General features: G+C 47.7%; 1 protein-coding gene across 1 annotated transcript; it reads right to left on the bottom strand.

Annotated features, from left to right (window-relative positions):
• Positions 1–2,969: 2,969 nt before the first annotated feature.
• LOC125404850 (eppin-like) lies at positions 2,970–9,811 on the bottom strand. The gene is made up of 4 exons (XM_048441015.3): positions 9,448–9,811; positions 7,674–7,805; positions 3,923–4,090; positions 2,970–3,277 (listed from the first exon to the last, which is right to left on the bottom strand). Exons 1-4 carry the CDS (start codon positions 9,536–9,538, stop codon positions 3,264–3,266), a joined length of 405 nt encoding a protein of 134 aa, XP_048296972.1. The 5' UTR covers positions 9,539–9,811; the 3' UTR covers positions 2,970–3,263.
• Positions 9,812–11,825: the final 2,014 nt, after the last annotated feature.

The following is an 11,825-nucleotide window of genomic DNA, read 5'->3' as shown; positions in this document are numbered from 1 at the left end:
TGCCCCAACTGTCAAGGAAGCAACTCTGGACACGAGCCAGTCATGTTCCCTCCCGGAGGCCATCCGTGGCCTAGCTGTACCCACAGTCACACTGTGGAGGAAAGGCCTCTGACTCTCTGGTCTGGGCCTCTGCAAACTGAGGTCTCTGGCTCTCTGGCCTACTAGGGAAAGGGGTGCACTTGCTTGGAGTCTTCTAGAATCTCTTAGCAAGGTTATGTGATTCCAGAACCTTCCTTTTCCAGGGGCAAATTGGCATTTGGGAATACCCTAGTCCTTTTTCTCTGTGATTCCTCTCTTCTTCAGGAACTAGCTCTTGTAGACCAGGCTGGGCTGGAACTCACAGAGATCCACCTACCTCTGCCTCCTGAATGCTGGGATTAAAGGCGTGCACCAGAGCCCAGCAATGCTTTCTTTCTCCTGCCTCCTTCCCCCTCATCCTCCCTTCTTTCTCCATTTACTCCTCTCTCCACCCATCTCTCTTTTGAGACAGGATCCCATCTATCCCTGGCTGGTCTCAAACCTGCTATGAAGTAGACGACTTCTGCCCCTTCTGTATCCACCCCCCCCCCAGTGCCGGGATTACAGACCTGCATCACCTCCCCAGTGCCGGGATTACAGACCTGCATCACCTCCCCAGTGCCGGGATTACAGACCTGCATCACCTCCCCAGTGCCGGGATTACAGACCTGCATCACCTCCCCAGTGCCGGGATTACAGACCTGCATCACCTCCCCAGTGCCGGGATTACAGACCTGCATCACCTCCCCAGTGCCGGGATTACAGACCTGCATCACCTCCCCCGGTTTATGTGGGACTGAGGCTGGGGGCTTCAGGCATGCTAGGCCAGCATTAAATCAGTCGAGCTACATCCTGCCTTGGCTACATCTTGTCTCCCTCTCTGGCCTAATTATCTGTGTTTTTGCCCTGTGTGTCCTTTTTCTCATTTTCAATGACTCTGCCCGAGTCTCTGTCCCCTTACCCTTCAACTCTCTTTGGTTTTTCTCTCTCTTGTTTTTGACCCACTTGTCTTCTTCTGCCACCATCCAAGAGTAAAGACTGTTAGGTGGGCACAAACCTAAGGTTCCTGGTGAGCATCTGGATAGGTGAGGGCGTCTTGAAGGCAGGAAAGTAGTGGCTCTGAGGGCCTGTGCCCCAAGAGCAGGTTAGCAGAGGCCATGGGAAGCAGTGGCTCAGAGTCAACTGCAGGGGGGACCAAGAGGCTCTCTGATAGTTCTGGAATATTCCCTCCACTCAGGTCTTGGAGCATTAGTGAGGGAGTGGACGCAGTGTGGACACATGTGAGCAGTGCAATGGGAGACTGAGGCAGGGATGCTGGCTGCAGCCAGCTCCACTTGACTCACCTAGGACTCCACCTGCAGCTGTAAGAGCTGTTTCCATGGCGTGCATCTCAAACACCTGTGGCCGAATTCCTCCAGGAAGGAATCAGCCTTTTGCAAATATGGAATTTATCTTCTCTCGTTAGTACGTTCACACGTCTGTGGGCCATATCTACTGGCTCCAAAGTGTTTTTATCACTCTAGCTGTAAACCTCATCCCACGAGCAATCACTCTCTAGCCTCCGATCCCTCCAGCCCCTCAGACTGTTTCCTGCTGTGTTTTTCTTTGCCCATGGTGGGGTTTCAGTCCAGGGCCTCACACCAACAAATGCCCTACCTCTGAGCTACATTCCTAATCGAGCCGTCTTTTTCCTTTTTTTTAATTTTTTTTATTTTTAAGAATTCACGCAAGCTTCTACTATCTTGCCTAGGCAAGATAACCTGTAATCCTCCTGCCTCTGCTTCCTGAGTATCTGTGAATACAGGCCTGAACCACCATGCCCAACTCCTATTCTAGATATTTCGTGTAAATGGAATTACACAGTTCTCTCTCTCTCTCTCTCTCTCTCTCTCTCTCTCTCTCTCTCTGTGTGTGTGTGTGTGTGTGTTCCTATGGACAATCTCTGATGTAGGATTTCCTCTTCTACCTTGTTTAAGGCAAGGTATCCTTGTTGCCCAGGCCCTGCCCCCACTCTGCATATTCTCCAGGACAGCTGATCCACAAGCTTCTGCGATTCCTCCATCTTCTGTGCCCATCTCAATGAAGAAGCACTGTAATTACAGGTATGTGCTACCCTGCCTGATTTTATATGGGTTCTGGGGATTTGAACTCAGGAACTCACGCCTGTGTGGCACGCTCTAAGCCACGTCCCCAGCCACCAGTGTATGCTCACCCACAGCAGAACACTGTGTTAGTTCCCCATTCTTGTGGTTGAATTGCATCCTGTCGTATGCCAAAGTTTCACTCTACTTTCTGACCCACAATTTTTTTTTTTTTGGATCCCTTGGAGCCTACTCAACTTGAATGTGGAACATTCTGGAATGTGGGTGCGGGGTTGAATGCCTCAGTCATCCAGGGACAATGGGGGACCACTGGACCAGTATCAGCACCCCTGTTACTGGAGACAGACGAGGAAAATTTGGAGGTATGTTTTATTGGTTCACATGACTCTCTAAAATATACCTAGTGGGAGTGTGTTACCATTCCCAGCAGCAACCAATTTAAAATACAGCAATTTAAAAAAAAATTAGATGGAAAAAAGTGTGCACTGGAACACGTTTGCTGTTGCAGGTTATTGGCTGGGAACCAAGTATGTTGAGGTGCGGCAGCAACAGTTCCTGCTGCCGTGTACACCCCCTCTCCCTGTGAATCACCTGCCACAGTCTCCATCTAGTGTTTCTTGGGGGAATTTCCCAAAGATGCCCCTTAACCCCTTCCTTTGTCCTAGAGTCACTACCCACTGACCTTAGACAGAGGAGAAAACAAAACAAAACAAAACAAGATCCCTTGGCTTCCCAGTTTTTAAGGATGTGGTGTCCACAAGCCCTTGAGTGATGTCACCAGAAGCTTTCCCATTTCCTCATTCTCCCCACACTGAAGATGTGTGAATTACCCAGTCTCAGAGGCACAGGGTGAAGCCAAATACTTTACTGAATAAAGTTGAGGGCTACACGGACATAAACAGGGAGTTTACGTGCCGGTAGAGCTGAGCAGTCGAGGCGCTGTTAGGGGATCCTAAGGGAAGGTATTATAATTAGGGACTGGAGATGGTGGGAGGGGAGGCATCCTGGGGTTCAATGTTGGGAAGACCTAACGCCTTGGAGCGCCTGGAGCAGTCACCAGAAACCATTCTGGAGGAGCCAGCAGGTATACAGAGCTTGGAGCAGAAGCCAAATCCTGATGTTTTTTTGCAGCATGTCCCCTATTCAGGGGGAAGAGCCTGTTGAGAACACAGATACAAGATAGAACTGAGAATCTTGGGCTCAGTTTACCTCTGGAGTCTGAGTCATGTCTCTACATCTTTCCAGGGGAGGGGATTCAAAGTGGGATTTGTCGATGGCAGTTGGGTGTAAGCAAAGTGCAAACATCTAGGGGTAAAAATATAACGAAACTTATTACTTTGTATGCGAACTCCAAAGCATATTAAAACCAGTCATTTTGTTCTTTCAAGGAAAAACGGACAGAATTGGATTGCTGGCAAAATGGGGTGAAGAAGTTGCTGGCCTGGGATGGTTCCCTGGCCAGCGTTCCCGGGTGGGGCTGGACACTGATCATTTTGCAGTTGGTCTTTGGAACCCTTCTACATCCCCTTCCACCCCCTAAATCCCTTTTTGTTTGCTAACTCCCCCATACCTTCCCATCTCCAGTTTCCAGAGGGCCGCAGTACCGTCCTGTCCTCCCCCAACCCTCCCCAGCTCCTGATTAGATCAACCCTCCCCAGATCCTGATCAGATCAACCCTCCCCAGATCCTGATCAGATCTAATTCTGCCAGGTCTGTGAAGGACCTAGCTGCTTTGGGACAGGCCAACCCACACCTCCCAGATGGCCCTGGCGGGGATGTTAGGTGGCGCCTCCAAGACTCACTTTTTTTTTGGCAGATGTTCTGGCACAGACTTTGAGATTGGAAGTTGTTGTTGTTTCCCTGGCAGCCGCCGTAGATGAAGAGTTGGCACGTGCTGTTTTCTTTATTATAAAACCAACGAGGGAAATAAGCCAAGCAGTAGCCCGAGTCCTTGGGAAGGCTGCAGATATCTGCAGAGAGAGCCCAGGGTTGAGAACTCAAGAGTATGCGACCCAAAACAGAACAATGCCATTCCTTTCCCTGAGAGCCACTGTGAAGCCGCTGTCTTCTCACACTCTAGGGGTTCAGCACCACACATACACTGCACCTGCTTGCTGGGAGACACGATGGTGAGTATCTACATCCCCAGAGGTCGGATCTTTGCTGGTGCTTATGGTTTGAACATGAAATGTCTCCCCACAAACTTACATTTTGAACACTTGTCATTTTGGGGGATGATAATTTGTGGGTGCATGCTGTGGGACCTGTTAGGAGGTGGAACCTGGCTGGAGGAAGTGGGTCACTAAGGGAGGGCTTTTCAAGGTTATAGCCAAAGCCCAGTTCCTAAGCCGGTTCCTAAGCCTAGCCCCCCTTCTCCACCACATGCTTCCGACACCACAAACTCCACTATGCTGTTTCCAAGGTGACATAAGAGGCCTTTTAAAGTCATGAACCAAAAGAAACCTTTTGTACATTAGTTGTTTCTGTTGGGTGTTTTGTCACAGCATGGTGAAAGAATTGCCTCACAGGTGACACCCTCCGTGCCCTAGTTTTGGGGATACTGAGAATAAACTGGAGACCTCATGCATGCTAGGCAAGTGCTGTATTATTGAACTGTGTCTTCGGCCTGTCGACACAATCAATTGAGGTGGTTGCATATTGGAACATGGAAGGAGTGAGTTTGGACAGAGATGCACACACAGGGAGGATACCGTGTGGACTTGAAAGTGGAGATCAGAATGATATACCTACAAGTCATGGGATGCCAAAAATTGCCACCAAGCCACCAGATATTAATAGAGATGTGTAATTAAGTTCTCACTCATGAGCCAGGGAGATATAGGCACTTAGTATGTAAGCCAGAGGACCTGAGTTCCATCCCACAGCCCATGAAAAAGTGGACGGAGAGAAAAGATGCCACGAAATGCTCTTCTGATCACCAGGGAGGAGGAGCGAATGGATTTGAAAACAAACTGATCATGTCAGGCCGTGTGTTAAGACCTCGGCTTCACGACAAGATTCTTCTGTCACGCACAAGGTCCTTCGTCTTCTGGCTCCTGTGCCTGGTTCTGGCCTCTTCTGTCGAGGGATCCTGTCGAGCCCCATGCTAAGGCGATTTTCAAGTCAGCACACCTTGCTCCATTGCGCCGCCATACAGCTGTACAACCGTCCGCACCATTGCTGCTAGCAGAATGCTTATTCTTTCTTCGGAAGTCTTTATCAAAAATCAGTTCCTCTGCGATGACTCTTAACTCCACGCCGTATCCCACCGCATGACAGCTGCCTGAGTCAAGCCCGCATTTCCCTATCTTGGTTTTGAAGCTTGTGTGTTCAGTTGTCATTCTTAAAAATGTCTCCAGTCTTGTTCCTGGGATTCCGAATTTCCAGTGCTCAGGGATTATGTCTGCTTTCCTTTGGGGGTTCTGATGCCCAGCAGGCGGGCTGGCATGGTACAGAGCTTTATGGAGCGTTAGAGGAGAAGGTGTACCCTGACCAGAACTGAGTAAATCATTCCTGCATACCTACCATTTGCTGGATGCTTTCAGAGACAGAAAAGACACGTGATCACTCCTGTTGAGTTCTCAAGCCAGGAAGATGAACCGTTTAAACTAATGGGCCTCAGGTGGCTCTCCCCTGTGTCTGGCATTGCTCTGAGAACTCTAAGGGAGCTAAAGAGTCGTTGGCATGAACCCTTTCATCATGTAAAGAAATGGAGGCACACAGAAAAAAAAATTATTTATTTGTTCAAGATTTTTAAAAAGACGCTAAAAACTGGATCTGAGATCCAATTTAGGAAGTCTGGAGTCAGACCCTGACATGTCACCTTGTCTGCCCACTCTACTATGCTGACGCATCCCACACTCCTCGGTACTTTCCAAATGCCACCCGCTCTTTCCTTCACTGCGCTGTCTCTGGTTGAATCCATCACTTCCCCTTTCTAGGAAGCCCTCCAGTCACCCTCCCACGCTCTGGAGGGTCACACATATTGGTCACGCCATTGCTTGCTTTTTCTTCGTCTTCCAGCTCTGGTTCTCAGGAATAAGATGATCTTTGAGCCTGTGGTTCTTGGGATTAAGATGAGAGTCTTTCTTCGAGCCCATCAGACTGGGACCATATGATCCGAACACACAAAAGGCCTTTCCAAGTGACTAGGGTCATGCTCACTCTGCCTCCCTGGGATCCCCCACCGAGGTCTTTGCAAGCCACTCCCTGGTGAGCCTCATCAGCCTCACTTTTACTGCTACTCTTTATTCTGCACTCAACTCTGAGTTTGTTTACCCCGAGGCTTTTTGTAGTAGCCCTGACAACACTGAACAAGTTGGGTGCTATTACAGACACTGTGGTCTGAGAACGATTATGTGTGTCCCCCTCAAGTCTTGGTCGACAGGGTTATGGTACCTTCAAGAGGTCTCTTGGAAGACTCCCAGATTAACTGGAACATGTCCTCCAAAATGATTGTAGAACCCTAAGCCCCTCTTGGTTTCCGTTGACTGTGTGCCCTTTCCCGCCCATTATCTCCTATGAGGTCTATGCTACTCCCTGCCGTGATGTGTGGTCCCAGCCTCAAAAACTGACTTAAATAAACCCCTTTTCTTCATAATTAACCTGTCTCGTACATTTTATTAACACAAAATGAACTGAAAAAGTGGGCATCTGAAACACTCTGTAACTATTTCTAAAGAAATGAAGACTCGACTTACAGTCCTCTCTCGGGGTTGCACGCGTCTCCCCGTTTCTCTCTCTCTCTCTCTCTCTCTCTCTCTCTCTCTCTCTCTCTCTCTCTCCCCCTTTCCCCCTTCCCCTTCATAGCCCCCTGAATAAATATTTCAATCTCACTCTAAAAAAAAAAAGTAAGAAAGAAATGAAGACTCTCTTTCGGATAGCCTTTTGGGAGTCCAGAGAGGTGGTAGAGCCAGAGTTGAAATTGCAGCTCTGGTCTGGAATGTCAAGGCATGTTTCCTAGTATGTAGTCCAATTTATATGGACAGAGAGGCAACTGATTAGCAGTCAAAAGTTAGGAAGATAAATCGCTTTGCTTGTCACTGATAATGTGAGCATATGTTAGGATGACAATGGCCAGGTGGGGACTCAGAAAATTATGGCAGTGAAAAATCATCCAGAAACAGTTTAGTCAGGCGGTGGTGGCGCACACCTTTAATCCCAGCACTCGGGAGGCAGAGGCAGGAGGATCTCTGAGAGTTCAAGACAAGCCTGTTCTACAAGAGCTAGTTCCAGGATAGGCTCCAAAGCTATAGAGAAACCCTGTCTTGAAAAACAAAAAACAAAACAAAACAAAAAAAAGAAAGAAAAAGAAATAGTTTGATTCAATCCCACTCATGCACCCATCATTTATTTGGGGAAAACCGAGGCTCTCACATTACCTGCTGGGATAAGAACATCACTGCCACACACCACATCAGGAACTGTAACAAATCTAAATCGCAAGACCCTAAATCCATCAACCTTACCTAAATACAACCCCTCAGTGAGCCGTGGCAATGGCAGCCCAGGTGGGCAGGAGAGGAGCCGTGGGTAGAAGGCTTGTGGTGTTACCTTGTTGGGGGTCTACACATTTCTTTCCGCAGTTGAAGACACAGCACTTCTCTTTCCTCTGGCAATCCCTGTCCCTGGAGCACAGGTCCCTTTCTTTGAGTTCGCAGCGCTCTCTGAATCGGGGACATCTCCCTAAGGAGGAGGCAGTCTTTGAGTCTTGGGGCTTTCAGTTTGCGGGGTTCAGGGAAGCATATGTTCAAGTTTGTTCACCCTGGAGGAATCCTTTCCCTCACTCGTGTTTCCCACACTACACCCCGAACCTCTTCAAACACCCCCACTCTCTCCCTTCTTCCCTCCGTCCTTGGTCTACCCCAAGCCGCGGGAGCAGACATTTTCAACCACTGGTGGTATTTAGACTGGATAATCACCTGTTGGCTGTGGAAACTGCCTTGTGCTTTGTAGGACCTTTAGCAACAACCTTGACTTCTAGGCACTAGACATCCGAAGCACCTCCTCCATATCCTAACAACTGGAACTGTCTCAAGACTCGGGGAAGGCCTCTCTGGGAGCGAAACCCCCTCGCCTAGAGCGCTACCTTAGGCTGTTCTAACTAGTCAGTCTTGCCGTAGCCTTGTTTGTAAGTTCCTCTGGAGGGCGACGTTGTACAGCGATTCCTCCGCAGCCACGGCTGGGTTTTGGAATTCTAACTCTACGGGGATGAATGTGTGGGGGAGAATAAACATGATCATAAATACACTGCATAAAATTTGCAATGGATTAACAAAAATATTACCTTAGAAAAATATTTGGTAAGTTGAATGCTGGTAGCCGTGTAATCCTGGGCAAATTATTTAAATCCTATGTCTTCTAGTTTCCTCATCTTTAAAGAGGGGAATTGGACAAAGAGCTACATGCAACTAAGGGATGCTGAGAGCAGGAGAAAAAGTCTTTCCCAGGGAAGAGCCCCCTAATTGCTTATCCAATACCAGTATTCAGCCCTGAAATCACATATAAACAAGAAACACTAAACAGACCCAGCATTGTGTATTTATTTATTTAGGCACATACACAGAAACACACACACTCAAACACACACACACCATAAACACCACACACACAGTGATATACATATAACAACAGAGATTAAAGAAAAAGAGACCATTATTTCGAAAGGCTGTGTGTAGGGGGAGGGTACATGAGAGGAATTGGAGGGAGGAGAAGGAAGAGGGAAAATGATACTGTATTTTAATGTTTAAAAACTATCTTTTTTAAATTAAAAGGATAAAATAGGGATGTTGCTAGGACTTACCCTCACGGAGCTGTGACGAGGATTAGTGAGACAGCAAATACAACAACTACTACATAACGACGGCAGAGCAGCTACCAGGCAAGACACTGCACTCTCCGCCCCGTGTCTTTGTCACAAAGCTTAGGGCCAAAATTCTCTTAAAATGAAGAAATCAAGTTTCAGAGAGCCTACATGAAATTTAAATATTTTTCTCAAGACCTCCTAGCTACCAGCATTCAACCCACCAATTCGGACCCTAGAGTTCCCGACAAAGGAACTTGAGAGCTGAGGGCTCTTTCCATAAATGCTGGATCCATGATTCTTCTCCCCAAAGAAGACACCTCTTCAAAGGCCCTTTAGGGAGTGTTTTCTCAGACCCTTGTCCCTGGAGTAACACAAAGGACACCACACGGAAGAGACCTTGTAAGTGTCTCCTTCCTCTCCCATGTCACGTCCAGGGAGAAGATACAGAAAGGCAATCGGAACCTGAGGAACTGATCCTGGTCTTCCCTTTCTCCCAGACAACAGCAGAAAACCAGTACTTACTGGGAAACAGCAAGTCAGTCAGGCCAGGTCCCTGGATATTTGCAAATAGGCCAAACAGCACGAGAATGCTCAGAAATCCAGAAAACTTCATTCTGGTGAGGGACTGGCCTGGCTGTTGGTTCTAGACCATGGAATTGTCTGGCTTCCTTAGCCCAGCTGACTCTCTCTCGAGTCTACCTCAGCTGTCAAGCTGGAGCAAAGCCAGTCACCTACTATCTTGCTGGGAACACCAAGTTCTTGAGATCATAAGTAGAGCTAATGACATTCACAGCCCACATCTATGGAGAAAGTCCACATCTTACTATGCCCTTGCTGCTTGGACTATATAGGGCTAGCCTTCTGACCAACCAGAGTAGTGAGAAAAGTGTGCTCTACACTGCCTATGCTACATTAAGAGGAAATGCCACCCTTAGGTCTTCATCTTGATAACTCAAAGTTGTGTGGAATGCCCTCTTTCCCATTCGTTTGATCCTTTCTAAGACATCTGTCCAATGAACACACCCTTCCATTTGTCTCTGACAGTCTCTATTGTCTTGGTATCTCTTCATGTTAGTATATAACATTTACTCCTGTGGGAAACCCATGGTCTCTGTGTTCCCTGCTCCTTCTCCGAAGGCCAGAGAGTAGGGAATTGTGGGGGAAATCAGGCTGATATCAGAGTCTTTTGATAGTGTTTGCCACAGTGTTGTTGAATGTTACAGACCATAGGGAGCCTCCACCACGTGACACAGAGTCTGTTGTCTGAGGAGACACTGAAATGAAAGACACCGATCTGAGAGACAGCAGCTGAATCAAGGTCAACAATACTGCAGAGCTGCTGAATTCTAAGTGTGCTGTCAGGAGAAGAAGGGTGCAAACCTGAGCTGCCCCCTCGTAAGGCATGCATGCATAGTACCAGCTCCCCCCCATAAGGCATGCATGCCTAGTACCAGCCGCCCCCCATAAGGCATGTATCCATAGTACCACCTGCCCCCTCATAAGGCATGCATAGTACCAGCCACCCCCCTCATAAGGCATGCATCCATGGTACCAGCCACCCCCCTCGTAAGGCATGCATGCATAGTACCAGCTGCCCCCTCATAAAGTATGCATCCATGGTACCAGCTGCCCCCCTTATAAGGCATGCATCCCTAGTACCAGCCGCCCGCCTCATAAGGCATGCATCCATGGTACAAGCTGCTCAACCCAGGCTGGAAGGGAGAGAGACACTGCGAAGGGCAGTGTTAACAATAGGGATTCTACTTTCTTTGGCTGGGTTGTCGACATATTGTGAAGATCACTGTCCTCAACTTGTTTCACATGATAGACAGCAGCCAGCCAGAGTACACAGTTTCATCATCAAATAATAATGTGATCATAAAATTTGGGATAACAGGTAGAACCCCCATGGTAATTTCATCTCAGCAACTTTATAATGCCACCTAAGAATGATCCTGCAAAAATGCTGAACAATAGATTTATTTTTGGTGCTGGGTGTCAAATCCAGGTCTGCACAGACTAGGAAACACTCCCCCATTGACCTAGTTCTCCAGTCTGGGAAACAGAATTTCCACTAAACAACCAAGATGTCTTAAGTCAGCCTGACCTTCTTATACTTCTGTATTCTCTCAAACTCAGCCAGAAAGAGTGAACTCCTTTTTTCTAGTTCCTAGGCAGGAAGGCCCTGAGGTATTTAATTTTGTAGACAGGAATGATGTAGCCCAGAGAAGGGAAGATCCTGGCAGATGTCATCCAATGTGAGACTGTGAGTGACAGAATTCCAGGGCACAAGTGTGTCTCCACCGGAGACCACTAGGGAATCTTCTCATGGTGATGTGGCTCTAATACTTCGTAGACTTGAAGGTAACAGCTAGAATACTAATCAATAGGGGATAAAAGTGATGTATGCCATAGAGGCAGGCTGAAAAACCACAGCCAACAAACTTCCCAGTGTCCCCAGGACCCCCAGCTAAGTCTGCTTTCTTCCTTCAACTCTCAGAAAAAAGTTAAACATGTCCTGGTTGTTCTACCACATTCTGTCTGATCTGTCTGAGTTGTATATTAACACACATAAGTGTCCTTTTCCAAGTAGATGATTTGAAATTTATGTCTCTGCGACCTAGGTTTGGATTCCTTCTAACTTAATTAATGGAACACGTTGGTTAGGACACACCTAGGTCCTTGCCTTTCGTTCCTTCTTCTACTCTCATTGAAGGCCATGGCCTTCATATACCTCTGTTCTAGGACACATCTTCTGCTCAGAAAGAGTGATCCAGGGAGGACCAAGACACACTGACCCATATCCAACAACTCATGCTGCTTCATCAGACCAGGACTTGGCATGGATGACTCCCTCCCTGCTTTGTTCCTAGTGCATCAAACTGAATTGTTAACGTGCA

The sequence above is a fragment of the Myodes glareolus genome, chromosome 10 (genome assembly GCF_982192425.1).
Source record: "Myodes glareolus chromosome 10, mMyoGla1.1, whole genome shotgun sequence".
Classification (NCBI taxonomy): Eukaryota; Metazoa; Chordata; class Mammalia; order Rodentia; family Cricetidae; genus Myodes; species Myodes glareolus.
This window is presented reverse-complemented; position numbering and strand designations above follow the sequence as displayed.